The sequence below is a fragment of the Nematolebias whitei genome, chromosome 20 (genome assembly GCF_014905685.2).
Source record: "Nematolebias whitei isolate Nwh7 chromosome 20, NemWhi1, whole genome shotgun sequence".
NCBI lineage: Eukaryota > Metazoa > Chordata > Actinopteri > Cyprinodontiformes > Rivulidae > Nematolebias > Nematolebias whitei.
Genome location: NC_056517.1, coordinates 6680227 through 6696025, shown reverse-complemented (window position 1 = coordinate 6696025; position 15799 = coordinate 6680227). Strand labels below are relative to the sequence as shown.

Sequence of the window (15799 nt, the reverse complement as noted above, 5' to 3'; positions counted from 1 at the left end):
GCACATTTTGACTTCTGTTATGGCTTTAAAGGGCTCGTTGACCCAGTTGTAATCAGGGTCTGTGCAGCTGAAAGCTAAAGCTAACTGTCCACTGCAGCACTTAGCTTTAGCTCATACAAACCAGTGTGAAGGCAGGAGTCGACTCTTGGTTTGTTGATCCGTCAGGGTTCAGACATCACCCCCAAGGCCTTAATAAAACCTGAAGTAAGAGCTCCATTTTTTAAAAACTCTTTTTAAACAGACTTTTCCTCTCTAGTATTTTGTTCTGTTTTGTTTTCAGATATTTAAAGCAAATGGTTTTTCACTGAATAAATGAAAATTATTTTGAAATCTGTGTCTTTCTGCTGCTGGAGATAAATACCACGCAGCGTTCGCAGAAGACCGTCACAGAGGTGTGCCGAGCTGCTTCATCCCTTCAGCTTCACACTAACTCGTGACATGGCCTGAAAAGAACTCTAAATGTTTCTAAATGTGTTTCTGATGGATGTCGTTCCTGCAGTGTGTGCAGAAAATATAAAAAGTCCAAACTGAAGAGAACTCTGCCCAGCACCGCTGAGAACAGCAGCAACATCATTCAAATGAGCTTAGCTGGCGTTTATTCTATAGTTTACACTTAATATTTTATAGAAACTCAACCAGCTGCCTGTCTGTTTTAGAGCTGGCGCTGTTTTAAAACGAGATTTAATTTTGATCTTTAAACGGCGGGCGCAAATTAAATTTTAAAGTAATTATAAGTTCATGGTGGGGAACACCTTCATACAAACCACAAGTGGATCAGAACCGTTTCTCTGTTTAAACTCAAATATACAGTAGTCCCTCGATTATCGTGGGGTTGTTTACGTTCCAGACACCCCCACCCCCCCACCCGCAATGAGTGAAATTCAACGAAGTAGCGACATTATATTTATTTTAGTCTTTATATATATTTTAAGTCTTTATAAACTATCCTGATGCATGCTCTTTATAAACTCTTCACACACTTTTGCAATGTTCTAAACTCTTAAACCTACTAATTTTAACCACATACATGCAGTATATGTACTGCACAGTACTGCAAACTTTTATATGCGACTCACCAGCCTTGGTCCGGTTCTGATCGGATGAAAAAAGTCCGGAGAAAACACCGGACCTCCATGCAACGTCTCCCCGCTCGAGAGGCTTCCTGGGCCGACAAGCAGCGCTTAGACTGACCGATGAGTTCTGGTCCAATTCCCAGTTGGTTCCATACGGCTCTCTGCATCCACTGAGCACCAAAGTCACTATGAATAAGGACCAAACTTTTTAGTCAGGTTTGGATCGGATCAAAACTTTCCCTCCATTTCATCAGAAAGCAGCGGCTGGAAGCACTGTTGGCTTCTGGGTAATGTACTTCTTTGACTGGCCTTACGGTATATACTTATTGAGAGAAAACTACAAAATGGCGGTGCCCGTCCAAAGCATTTTCTTTTGTTAACTTTTTATTCTGTACCGTCCCAATCACGTGAGTAACATTAAAGTTGACAATCGTTGAAAAACCGTGAAAGTCGAACCGCGAAGTAGCGAGGGACTACTGAAGTCCATAAAATGATTCTGGTGTTTGGAGCTTTAGGACCGAGGTAAAAATACAGAATATTAGCTAAACCAACAGTCTTCTACTAAACAATATGGCTCCAAACAGCAGAGTCATGTAATAAAACTAAATAATGTGAGGTAAGTTCAAATGGGACCATTAAACAGTCGTCAGTTTCCAGTGATGACGAATCGTTATAAATTAGTAAAATCAAACATTTGTCAAACATCCACACAGAGCTGGACCACGTGGAGGACGGACCCTGCTCTTATCAGGACTAGGTTGTATGTTGTAAAACTGGACGGTCAACAGTGTTCTGGACGATGGACACTTCAGTGTGAACAAGAACATACGTAGCTGTTTCCAGCAGAAGACACTGGCTCCTTGTCCTCCTGTTGGACCATGTCTTTATGGTCATGTCCTGGAGCTGGACTGATTAACGTGTCTCTGCTCTGTCCTCTTGTTAGTCTACGTCTTCCTGTCCTCCTTCAGGGTACTGAGTTGCAGTTCTCGGTGGTTTTGGTGTTTCCATGATGGTTTTGTGCAGCCTGACTCAGCATGTTAACTTGTCGTAGACCAGAAACCCCCCCCCCCCCCCCACCCCAGCTGGATTCATCAGTTTTCTGCATCTTCCTGACCCTTCAGCTTCTGTTTACAGGTTGATCCCAGATCCACGAGGATCACAGGTTTGAAATGTCTGTATTGTTTTTGGCTTTGTCCAGAAGACCCCCCAGCCACCCACCCTCCTCTGGGCCCTGTGGCCCTTGCGGCGGTGATTGCGTGCCCAGTGTGTGTGTTCTGCCTGCTGCTGGTGCTGGCCTTCTACATATGTCACAACCAAAGAGGTCTGGGGGCTGGAGGGGCTGGGGCCCTCCACCACCGAGTGCCCAGTGAAGAGGACCCCTCCATGGACCACCCCTTCATCAACGTTGGAACCACCCTCAAAGACCTCATTTACGACATGACCACCTCAGGCTCTGGATCAGGTACTGTTCTGCGTGGTTGTATGAATGTTTCTATCGTCAGCCTTTTTTCTGTGTCCCAGAACAAAGAGGTCTGGGTTACTGAGCAGAGCTCTTTGAAAACCCAACACAAAAAAAACAGTTTTATAAAATCAAAAACAGCTGAGTTGAAGGCCCTCACCTTTTGTTTACATCAAGCTGCATCAGTTTCAATTCACTTTGAATTCAGTTTATTTCTATAGCGCCAAATCACAAGAGAAGTTGTCTCAGGGCACTGAACAGAAACATGCAAATACATAAAAAGTCAGTTTTTAAAGTTCTGTATCTAAGGAAGAAAGCAGCAGACTCGTTTAATCTTCACTCCATCACAGTCTCCCATTCTGAGCAAGCACAAAGGAGACAGTGGAAAGGGAAAAACTCTTTTAAGAGGAAGAAACCTCCAGCAGAACCAGGCTCAGGACAAGCGGCCATCTGCTTCAACCGGCTGGTTTGAGAGGAACAGGACGTAGAAACAGACGAACACAGAATGACAGGTCCAGATGTTGGTGCAGGTGAACCTGAAAGACAAAAACATGTCAAGGACAGAACAATAATCACAGCAGAGTAAGTAAAGACAGTAGCATAGTGAAGAAATGTGGTCAGTTTGTCCTCCAGCAGTCTAAGCCCATAGCAGCATAACTAAGGGACAGCTCAGGAAACCCAAACCAATCCTAACTATAGGATTTATCAAAAAGGAAAGTCTTAAACCCAGTTTTAAAACTGAACAATGTGTCAGCCTCATGGACAGAAACTGGAAGTTGGTTCCACAAGAGAGGAGCCTGATAACTGGAAGATCTTCCTCCCATTCTGCTTTTGGAAACTCTAGGAACCACGAGTAAACCTGCAGTCTGAGAGTGAAGTCCTCTGTTGGAAAAATATGAAACAATAAGATCTGTAATATAAGATGGAACTAGGATGTTGAGGGCTTTGTAGGTTAGAAGTAAGATTTGAATTCTATTCAGGAGTAGACAGGGAGCCAATGGAGAGAAGCTAAAACTGGAAATATATAATCTCTCCCAGTAACTCCAGTTAAGACTCTGGCAGCAGCATTTTGGATCAACTGAAGACATTTTAAAGAAGTATTTAGACACCCAGATAATAAACCATTGCAATAGTCCAGTCTAGACGTGACAAAAGCATGGACCAGTTTTTCTGCAGCAGACAGTCTGTTGACTAATTTATCAAAAGTTAAACCTACTTTTAACAAAGATTTATTTATTTTTCAAGTTGTATACACAGTGTGAACAGGTTTTGAGTATGTTGGCCTGGTTTCATGTTTGTAGTTTATAACTGGAGGAAATAAGGACTCAGTAACTGGAGGCCCTGCTGATCTACTCAGTCTGCTGAGGTTTGATTAGAGGATACGACGGCACAGACGGCAGTGTTGGAAACACAAACGTCCACTCTGGACTCGCTCCAACCATCTTTACTTTTCCTTTAAAACAACGTAAAATATTTATCTCACACTGTTCGGTTTTTAGTTCATACATGTTAAATAAGAGCATACTTCATCCATCAGCACTGTCAGGAGCTTCTCTGTTCACCAGGCTTAAATTAGCACCGCACCATGATACTGGCCCCTCCGTGCTGCTAAGGGCTTACATGTTGCTCCTACGGTTCTTCTCCGTCAGAGCTCAACAACCAGTCAGCTCAGAGAAGCTTTGTCAGCCATTAAAGTAAGAAGCCTTGGGCTGATGCTGCTCTGTGTTGGACTGGTTTCCAGGACTGAGGAAGCTTCTGTCTGTGCTGCATGAGCAAACGTGGCCCGTCTCGCAGCAGTGGACCATGAACGTTCACGTGGAGGTGTTGCTGCAGGTTACTGACAGGGTTCAGGTGCAGCTCCTGTCTCCTCTGAGCATCAGAGGATTTGTCCTGCAGCAGATGCTTTCAAACCTCGAGGCATGCCCTGTACGAGGACGAGGCCTTTGCAAGCCCTCTGCAGGGTCGGCCCACACCTGGTTCCTGCAGGTCTTGATACCTGCTCATACTGTTTGTAGATGTCCGATGACTTCCTTTGGTCTGGGTCAGGCCTGAGGTGTAACAGCAGGGCTTCGTGGATGCAGATGATGGAGTTCTGTCTGATCTGCTTGTTTTGGATTGTCTTTGTTTCAGAATCCACCACTTACTTTAGATGATTTGTGTTGTGATGTAAACTTCTGAGGTGCTGGGTCACTTTGAATGCCTATCCAGTCCCTGTAGAACCAAAGCAAGGGTCAAGCATCTGAAGAACCTAGACGTGATGTTGTCTGATGCAGTTTCTATCAGGGAGGGTCTCCACTGACAAACTGATTCTGAGAAAGTTCAAGGAGAGTCCTGAGGAGACCTGCTGGGTTTTCTTTCATCTAGAAATGACAAAGTGTCATGCTTTTAATGGATCATTCACACTTTTTTGCAGCATTTCACATAAACATCACGCAGGAAACTGGAAATAAATGTAAAAGTATTTTTTTAAGGACTCGCAGGTTAATTTTCTGATCAAGAATGAAAGTTGTTGGCGTTTGGCACACAGCTGACTTTTTAACCAACTTCTTGGTTGTCGGATGTTTCCAGGTCTGCCGCTGCTCGTCCAGAGGACCATAGCCAGAACCATCATCCTGCAGGAGAGCATCGGGAAGGGGCGTTTTGGTGAAGTGTGGCGGGGGAAGTGGCGCGGGGAGGAGGTCGCCGTCAAGATTTTCTCTTCTCGAGAGGAGCGCTCCTGGTTCCGGGAGGCAGAGATTTACCAGACAGTGATGCTGAGGCACGAGAACATTCTGGGCTTCATCGCTGCTGACAATAAAGGTGAGATAAAACACCTCCTGGAGCTCCAAGAGGAGATGGGTGCACACATATCTGCACAAGAACTCTCTAGGAGCATAATATCTGCAGTAAATGAAGTGTTCAATAGCAGACTATTTAAAATGCTATCATCAGAAGGTCAGGAAGATAATAATTTAGCCAAGTGATGTGAACTCCCTGCTGGCTGGTCTGATCATCTTTATGTCAGTGTGGGAGGCTGTGATTACAGGAAAGCTTGAGCTCTTCAATCAGCTAGCAGCTCTGAGCCTTTATTTAGAACGGGCTAGCTGCAAGACACTGTGGGGGCGTGTTTACAGTGAGGAGCAGACATTAACACACACACATCGCACTCGTAGTCTGAGGGAGGCAGCCCCGTCACACACAGGAGCTTTAACATGTCAGTAAAATACAACAGATACTAACACGTATAACTCAGAAGAGCCCCCACTTGTGGTCGTTTTCCCTTTTTGTCCTTCATCGCTGGGCAAAGTGGGGACTTGGACATACTCTTAGTCCGGTTCATATTGTGAGCGTAACTTGAAAAATAAGCAACATGCTGACTTCCAGTTTGGTGTGTGATTGTATCCAAGTGTAAGAAAGGTTCCTATTGAAAATTGGGTTGCCAAGCTTATAATCCAAGATGGCTGCCATATGTAAACTGGCCACTCCTATCATTTGAAGAAACTGTGCTTTCTAGTTTTTATATTGTTTAAAAGTATAGTTTGCTCAAATGATTGGTGTGGTCTAAGGTTAATCTGTGGGGGCCAAGGCCACCACTGGCCACTAGAGCTGTCATTTCTAACCTGAACCCGGAGCCCGGCCCCGCCCGACCTGGATTCAGACCGGGCTGGTCCATAATAATGTGCTTAATGTGTGGACCGGTTCAGTGTTGAGCTTTTGATTGAGTCAGCGTGCAAATGACCGGCCTTGAAAAAGGTAAAAAGTTCAGTTAAGCTTCAGATGGACTACTGCCAGCGATCCATCGCCCAGATGGACGTTGTAATTACTGTTAATTTGTCAGATTGGGTGGGGTTCGAAAATTATGGCTACGGGCTGGGGCCGGGTCAGATTTTTTGGACCCGAATGAAACTCTACTGGCCACCCTCCCATGGCTCCTCCATTGATCCTGGTGGTGGATAAATGTCTTCCTCCTCTCACCAGGATCCATCCCTCTGTTCTGCCTCAGACAAGAAAAGACAAACCTCCCTCTGTTCTTCTGCAGTGTAACTCCTGCCCACTGGAACAACTTGTACCAGAAACATTTAGGTTTACTTAGAATTTTTTTTATTAAATTCTAGTCCAGAAAAACGTTCATCTCCAAAACTCCAAACGTTCATCCCTGGGACATCATTGTACCACTGGTGGATGAACCTCAGTATTCAGCACAAGTAGCCATGTTTTCTGTCCTCCTGTGTGTAGATAACGGGACGTGGACTCAGCTGTGGCTGGTGTCGGACTACCACGAACACGGCTCCCTGTTCGACTACCTAAACCGCTACACTGTGACCGTGGAGGGCATGATCAAACTGTCCCTGTCCACAGCCAGTGGCCTGGCCCACCTGCACATGGAGATCGTTGGAACACAAGGTAAGAGCCACAGGCTGCTTCCCATCATCTCTGAGGCTGAGTTAACCCAGGCGGACATGGCATTCAGACAGAGGACGTTGTTCGTGAGTTTTCTGTGCTGACTGTGTGACTCTGCAGGAAAGCCAGCGATTGCACACAGAGACCTGAAGTCAAAGAATATTCTGGTTAAGAAAAACGGGACCTGCTGCATCGCCGACCTGGGCCTGGCTGTTCGCCATGACTCTGCCACCGACACGATCGACATCGCTCCAAATCACAGAGTGGGAACCAAAAGGTACCGCAGCTGAGGCCTTCACAAACACCAAGTCTGGGACTAACTCTGTCCTGACACTTGTGTAAATGGACTGTACTTATATAGCGCCTTTCTATCTGATCAAGATACTCAAAGCGCTTTACAACAATCTGTGCCTTATTTACCCATTCATACAGCTCTCTACTAGATCTCTACAAAGCTAATTGAACAAATCATTCTAAAGAGACTAATCAGAGCTTTATCACATTCATACACTGATGGGACACACATCAGAGGCAACGAGGGGTTCAGTGTCTTGCCCAGGGACAATTTGGCATGTGACTGCTGGTGGATTCGAACCACCAACTCTTGCATTGGAGGACGACTGCTCTAACCACTCAGGCACAGCCGCCCTGTGTGTCATTGAAGTAACGTATTTCTGCTCCAGGACTTAAATTTAGTTTCAACAGGACTTGGTCTCTGCTCCTGACAGCTTTGCAGCTCAGGCTCATCTCCATCTTCTTACTGTAGTCGGATCGTGGAGGCAACGGATCCAGGAGAAAATCCAGACATCCCTCTCCCGAGACACTTCTCAGCTTGTTCTAGGGGACCTGAGACCTCCCCAGGCCAGAGAAGATGCACCATCCCTCCAGCAACTTCTGGGTCTTCCCCAGGACCTCCTACCAGTGAGACATGCTCAGAAAACCTGTAAAGGGAGGTGTCCAGGAGGCATCCTAATGAGATGAACCTCCTCAACTGACTCCTTCGGATGCAGAGACGCTCCCCCCAGATGAAGGAGCTCATCACCCTGTCTCTAAGGCCGGACACCCTACGAAGGAAGCCCATTTTGGCTGCTTGTATCTGCGATCTCATTCTTTCAGTCATGATCCAAACCTCATGACCATAGTTCTTGTTCCATCAAACATCTGTGCAGCTGAAAACACTCAACAAGCTCCCGACAGCCCAAACAAACCTCTGAGCAGCTGGTCTTCAGAGCTCTGAAGCCTTGACTGCCTGAAACATTCAGTGTCTACAGACGAGAATCTCTTGCATCAGTGTTTCCTGAAGTTACACACATACGTGATAATAATTTGTATATATGGTAATATATAGACCCATTCTTTGTGCCCCCTCCCAGGTATATGGCTCCAGAGGTCCTGGATGACTCCATAAACATGAAACACTTCGAGTCCTTCAAACGAGCAGACATATATGCCATGGGCCTGGTGTTCTGGGAGATCTCCAGCCGCTGCTCTGTGGGGGGTGAGGATCCAAGGCTGAATGGACCACCAGGGGAGGGTTGGTGCAGGAAGCCTTCTCATCTCTTGTTTTTCTGTCAGGCATTCACGAGGACTACCAGCTGCCCTACTTTGACCTGGTCCAGTCCGATCCATCGGTGGAGGAAATGAGGAAGGTGGTGTGTGAGCAGAAGCTTCGGCCGAACATCCCCAACCGCTGGCAGAGCTGTGAGGTGAGACAGGCTGCTCTGACGGAGCTGCTCTAACTCCTGTGAAGTAACGATTTGTTCATGTAAGACCTCCATCAGGACGGTCAGGTTCTTTCAAAACTGAATCGTCCATAAATCACCAGAGGCCTCATGTAGCACAGAGAGCAGCTGTTCTACTGAAAGTTGGTGGAAGGACCAAATTGGAAAACAAAGTACACAGAGATATTCAGATTGATCAAATTGTGCACATGCATGTTTCTGTGCTCCTTTCCTTCAAACCCCCTGATAAACATGGACCTGAGACTCCTCCCCCGACATGCCTCAGTTTACAGTAAGGATGTAAATCTGTGCTGCAACGTGTAACTCTCCTCTCTGCACCATCAAAAATGACGTCTAGATGTAGGAAACTTTAGGATTTTATGGACTGACAGACAAAGATGCTCCTAAATCAAATAAAAATGGCGTGCACAAACAGCAGTGATGGTGTGTGCAGCTCAGAGCGCACTGCAGAAGTAATAAAAAGATGAAATGTTCAGACAGAAAGGTGGGAGGAAAGAGAAGGACAGCTTCCCAGCACCTGTCATTCAGTAATGTTACACAACCCTCCCTGTAACGACGTACTAACTTTATGCATACTGTGTACAGAGGCACTCGGGGGGGGGGGGGGGGGATTTATTTTGAAAGAGTACACCAGTCCTTGACCCCCTCCCCTCAGCAAATGGTTTGTTTGCTTGAGAAAATGTTGAAAACTGTAAATGGTAGATGGACTGTACTTATAGATCACCTTTCCATCTTATCAAGACACTCAAAGTACTTTACAATCTGTGCCTCATTTACTCATTCATGCAACACTCTACTAGATCTCTACAGAGACTAATCAGTACTTTATCACATTCATACACTGATGGGTCACACATCAGAGGCTATGAGGGGTTCAGTGTCTTGCCCAGGGACTCTTCAGCATGTGGCTGCTGGTGGACTCGAACCCCCAACTCTTGCATTGGAGGACGACTGCTCTAACCACTCAGCCACAGCCGCCCTACATCACCCCTAAACCACTGGACCTGCAGAGACCAGTGAATAAAGTCCCAGTCTAAGGTTTGAGACCACCTCCACAGAAGTCTATTGAAACGTTTTACTGAACCTCCATCCATCCATCCGTCCATCCATTATCTTTACCCGCTTCTTTCTTTTCGGGTCACTGGTGTCACTGGTGCCCATGTCCAGCCATCACTCCAGTCCATCACAGAGAGACAAACGAGACAAACAACCATTCACTCTCTTGTACTGAACCTGTGAGGAGTTATTTTACTGCTGAAGCTTTTATTGGACTCGTCTGACGAGGTCGGAGGTCAAAACCACGAACACTTTAGATCACCGTTAGGTTTGACCAACAACTGAAGACATGTCACCAAAAGCTGATCAAATGAAAGCTCAGTGCTCCTTAAAGCAGTGGTTCCCAACACTGGTCCTTGAGGAACTCCATCCTGCAGGGTTGGGAACCACTGCCTTAAAGGATGCATCTCTCACCATCCCCAGAGCTTAAGCTAAGATTTTCAACAATCTGTTGGTCGCTTCCTGCAGGGAGTTGTGAATGGTGCAAATTGAACCACTGCAGTTTCACTTCTTTAAATGTGAACCTGTAAGATGATGATGTGATGAGATGACATCATCATCAGGTGTTTCAACTATAATTAGTAGAAGTTAGTGAGCTGTGAGCAGGACAAATGATGCTGATGAAAACAGAACACAGGGCGTGTTCCTTTTTAGTCTGCCGGGCCACGAGCCGGTTAGATGTAATCAGGAGGGGCAGGAAATAGTTTCTCTCTTAAATAGAAGGAGAAAAGTGTTTGCGTCTCCTTATGAGACGACGTGTCGGAGTGACAGAAGTTTATTATGTCTGACATTGATGTGCCCCCCCACCCCACCCGGCTGATACGACCCACCTCACGTTCTGTAAATGCTGTGCAGCTGCTGAATGCTGCAGACACAGGTAACCATGATCCTGGGCTCTTCTTGAAACATTGCTTATAACTGTAAATTAATTTGTTCTTGACGTAAAAAAAAAACATAAAGCTTCCAAACCTTGAAGCTGTGATCACAACTTTCTAACAAAACTGCTGCAAAATCAGACATTTAGGTCACAATAAATTATTTTGAAAGTCTAAAACATCCTGCAGGAGCTGATTAGTGCTCAGAGTGTGTGTCAGGGATGACTGTGCTACTACCACACCAAGTCGCAGTCCAATATTCAGACATTTTTGTTTTTGCCCAGCTGTGTAGTGTTTGTGGCCATCTTAAATCAGGTCGACTTCAAACCTTAATGAATTCTAGATGTAAATTTAGTGATTACTTTCTGAATTTTATTTCAGTGGCTCGGGATATTTTGCTAACAGACGAAGAAACAAACACACAGAGGCAGTTACATGATTGTCAGCCTTTCTTGGTGGATGGTGTTAATGAAGGAAGTCAGTGTTTTAATGCTTCCACTTCTCCCATCATGCAGCTGTCTGCTTTCTTTCCTGTAGAAGAAAGAAGTGACGTGAAGACCCCTTCAGGCTCCACATCATCATGAAATCGGTATCCCTCGATACTTCACGGCTCGACTTTCACAAACTCACTCTTTTACGGGTTTGCAATGTAAAATTGTACACGATTGGCGATGGGGAAGGACAGACCCCACCCCCTCTTTTTTCTTTCTGAGGCTGTTGTGTGTCTCTGCTCTGTTGTGACAGCCTCAGAAAGAGAAAGGAGGGGGTGGGGTTTGTCTTTCCCCATCGCTGCTGCTCAGACAGCAGAGATGAACAGATCAGATGAACACGTAGAATATCAGAGAAAATGCTTAGGTGGAAAAATAAGAGTGAATTATTTTTAAAAAAGAGAGTGGCTGAGCACGGCTCACTGAAGTACAAGACAGACCCCCACCCCCCCCGCTCCTCCTTTCTCTTTCTGAGGAAAAGAAAGGAGGGGCAGGTGGAGGGGGGTGTCTTTTCTTATACCTGAGTGAGCCACAAGTGCGGCATGGATTATTTATTTAAAATGATCGAGCGTGACCCGAACCGAGACTTTAGGAACGAGAATGCTGGCTCCTTCAGGCACGAGGAGACCAGACAGTCTGGCACAGACTGCAGGTGCAGCAGGAGGGAGACTGGGAGTGACACAGATGCACGAGTGTGATTACAGCGGAGACGTGGGCGTGGCAGAGATCATGACGCGCTGTGTTCTTTTAGAACGTTTAGAACATTGCAAGAGTGTGGGAAGGGCTCTCCGGGCGCTTACCTAGCTGCCCACCTGCGTGTCTGGAACATAACCCCTGCAATAAGTGAGGGACTGCTGCACTTTATTTGTTTACAGTCTGACCTGGCCTAGTTTTAAACTATATTGTTAAACAGCTCCTTTGAAGTGAGACCAGCCATGAAAGCATAGAAGCTTGTTCGTGTTCTGATGTGTCTGAGACTCACGCTGCATCCATGAAGCTAAACCTGAAGAAGAGCTCTGGATGAATCGGGCTCTCGGCGTGTTCTCCACCCGCTCCACGACGTGCAGATTGTTGCTGGTGTCTGTGTTTTGTCTGCAGGTAAACATAAGAATGTGCAGACAAACAAAGAGCGTCAGACACAACAAGATCTGCTCAGATACAACACGAGTGGTTTCAAAACACAAACGGGAATCCACACGAGCAGACCAGTTCAACAAGTGGGAACCAGAACGGCTGAAGAAGCTCGTCTGCACAGAGAAGGCCTTCAGTGCAGGAATGAAGAAGTGCCAGACTGGACTCAAGGAGCCACATGGAGGGTGCACCCCCCCCCCCCCCCCAACAATCATAGCATGTAATACATTAACAAACCTCTACATGTTCACATGTGACCACGCGCTGCAACACCCCGATCCATGATCTCCTGAGACACATCTAAACTTTAACTTTGTAATAAATAATGTCTGCAGTGTCGGCACGAGCAGCTACTCATCCAACACATGCACAACAAAGTGCTGCAAGCAGAGAGGGCGCCGCAGGACTGTGCACAGCCTGTTAGGATGTGTCTCTGTGACTCACTGTTTCTGCTGCGCTACTTCTTGGAATCAAACTAGATTAACACTGAAAACATTTATTTTTATATCCAGCATCAATGCACTGATGTTCCTCCTCGTTCCGTCTGTGAGCGTTTGTCTCGCGTGTTGTTCATAAATATCTGCAAACTTCACTCCTAAACTGGATCACAGCTCAAATCAGGGTTTGACTGAAGACTGGCCACAAACACTCAGAACTCAGGAGAGAGCGGGCTGCACATCTTGGATCGTTTGTTTTTAATGAGATCGTCGTGTTTCTCTGCAACGAGCAGAATGTTCTGATCCGTGACGTTGAAAAAGACACAAAACATGAAACCATGACGTTTGGAAAAGCAGAATGATTTCTCTGGATTACCTCTGAACAGTTTCAGTCCAACTCTCTGTGGCTGTGGAGTGAGATGGGACTGTGTGAAGTGTAACCCCCCCCACACACACACACACACACACTCTTGGACTGGTGTTAAACTCATCAATCAGACACATTTAGGTGGATGTTTGAAGGAGGAATCTTCAGCTCCAAGTGTCTGTGCAGCCTGAAACGTGGTTCTGACTCGCCTCGTGGATGACATGGAGTCTGCTGCCATCGTGAGGAGGAAGTTCACAGATCTGCTGTTGTGATTTCAGCACGCACTCGGAGCTGACTCATCATCAGCAGACAGGACGCAGACATCGGTCTCGACTCAGCGTTTAGTTTTGCTCTGGTTAATAAAAGGCTTCACAGACGTGAGGAGTCAGTCTGTTGTCAAATATGACTGTTTCTGACGGACATGAGTCGTGTAGCCTTGCAGCTATCTCCCTCTGCTGCCCTCCTCCTCCTGCACTGGTTGTCTTCAGCTGGGTTCTTCTACCTTCTGGGTTCTTTGACCAGAGTCCAGCACCATCAGTTTCCACGTTCTTTACATCCAAATAAACACCCAGTTTGTGTTGGTCTCTGCTCTGACAGCCAGCAGCAGGAAGTGTCCTGGTACAACCCCAAACAACACCCAGCTGGTCAGATAGTCCTGGTTCTGTAAGAAATGAAGACCTGAACCTGTCTCCACCGACAAGAAGAACACTCACTGAATAAAAGTTGTTAAACTTCTTCTGTAACGGACCCTGGGCAGCACACGGAGCTCTCCTTCACTCGACAACATGGCTGCTCTCTGCAGGGTTCTGGTCGGACTGTAGGATCGTGGTGTGCTCCACCCTACATGTATGATCCTGAGGTCCAGACTGGTCCGCAGGTGATCGGGTCTTCAGTTGTCAGGTTCATCAAACTGTGCATGCATGTTTCTGCTCACCTTCATACATCCTGATTAACGTGGAACTGACTCCGCCCCCTGACACGCCTCCATTTAAAGCGTAAACAGATGCAGATGTGTCTGCAGTCAAAACGATGTCTAGATGCAGGAAAATTATGTTTTTCCACAATGACACAACTTCACAGATGGTTGTGGACGTGTGTGATGGTCTACATGTTGTCTGCCTGAGGGGTCATCACAGGTGAGTTCCTCTGTCCTCACGTCTCTCATGTCTCCTCTGTCTCTGTGTCTGTAGGCTCTGCGGGTCATGGCAAAGATCATGAGGGAGTGTTGGTACGCTAACGGAGCGGCGCGGCTCACCGCCCTCAGGATCAAGAAAACTCTGTCTCAGCTCAGCCAACAAGAAGGAATCAAGATGTAGACACATCTACCAAACACACACACCTGTGACTGACACCTGTATCATTAGCATTACAACATCTGGTGATGGTTCTGATCATCAGACGGTGCATTTCATGACTTCATTCACTGACTGAGAGTTGGTGTGTGTGTGTGTGTGTGTGTGTTACGCTGAGCTAACACACACACACCTCAGTGGACGGATCAGCTGAAGGATGTTTGTGCCTGGAAGAAGTGGAGTGTTTGATTCTCACGCTGATTGAACTGCTTATCACACAACTCATCTTTATCAGAGGGATCCCTCCTCCTCAGTAGGGCTGCAAGCTGCCGTTCAGGCCGGACCAGGACCAGGTCCTTCAAACTGAACCTTCTCCTCCTGCTACATCTGTTAGCTCTGACGCTGGGTCCAACTAATGTCCACACAGTGTCCATCAGGAAGACAGCAGCCCAGATCTGAGTTTCTCGTGTGGTCTGGACCAGTCCAGCCAGGATCAGCAGTGGACCCCAGCTCCTCTTCCTCCCAACTGTGTGATTCCCTCCTGACTCTCGGTCAGACGAGGGGTCCAGTTTCAGCCCAGTGGGTCTTTGTCCCCGTATCATTTAGGACAGACAGTTCTATTTGAATTTGTCTCCTGACGTGAGTTTTGAGGTGGAGTTCTGTAGAAGTGTTGGACCTTTGACCTCAGCTTGGAGAAATAAAGATTCATTCTGCAGGAGTACCATCATATATCAGTCCGAGGATACCAGAGGATATGCATGAAGACGGGGCTTAATTTGTAAACCGATCGATGCCGAACGCAAATAGTGGGCAGGTCGGCTGGGGGGCAGGGTCTGGAGGTCCTCCTCTATAAAATTTTAAATAGATGCGATTTCCTACATTTTCACGAGTTGTTAAACATCTACGTTTACCTACATTTGTAAACACTCCGCTTCCGTCAAGCATCCTACCCCCCCTCCCTACTTGACGGTTCCGAGCCGACTCTTCTCCACTGAATTCAGTGTCCTGTTGTCCAACTCCACATGTGAAACCACCAGGCGCCTCCTCCGTCTGTTCATGACGGCTGCCTGGTTAGATCGTTACTCTCCCCCAACACTCTTTTAGGGGTGGAGACTTTTTTAAGGGTAGAGGCAGAAATGCTACTTGAAGAGGCAGCTCGTAAGTGGCTGTTGTGTTTAAAATTAGTGTTTATGTAATTACTTTCAGTTAACATGTCCAATACAAGTTTTATTTGTTCAAGGCAGTCACATTTGTTCATAACTTTATTATTATAGCCCTGAAAGTTACCAGATCCAAGCAAATGGTTACCAGAAGCACCCTGTCAAAATAAGAGAGTTCCTGAATCCTGTTCCGGCTCAAATTAAGCCCTTCATGATGAAGCTGTCTGGTCGGTGCCTACAGCTAGCTGCTGCTGCGTTTTCCCACACACACAACTGTGAGCTGTGAACCTGACTGCAGGTGGAACGACGCTGGGATAGTTTTCAGACTGGACTTGTTTT

The 15799-nt window shown here is 46.5% G+C and overlaps 1 protein-coding gene across 1 annotated transcript in view; it reads left to right on the top strand.

Moving 5' to 3' along the window:
• tgfbr1b (transforming growth factor, beta receptor 1 b) overlaps nucleotides 1-14343 on the top strand; it is a 48358-nt gene extending 34015 nt beyond the window's left edge. Inside the window, exons 3-9 of the mRNA XM_037694071.1 lie at nucleotides 2272-2535; nucleotides 5101-5331; nucleotides 6748-6915; nucleotides 7033-7189; nucleotides 8286-8410; nucleotides 8488-8618; nucleotides 14199-14343. Coding sequence (XP_037549999.1) covers nucleotides 2272-2535; nucleotides 5101-5331; nucleotides 6748-6915; nucleotides 7033-7189; nucleotides 8286-8410; nucleotides 8488-8618; nucleotides 14199-14324 — 1202 coding nt within the window. The 3' untranslated portion in view covers nucleotides 14325-14343. The remainder of the gene's footprint in view (nucleotides 1-2271; nucleotides 2536-5100; nucleotides 5332-6747; nucleotides 6916-7032; nucleotides 7190-8285; nucleotides 8411-8487; nucleotides 8619-14198) is intronic.
• The last annotated feature ends 1456 nt before the right edge of the window (nucleotides 14344-15799 follow it).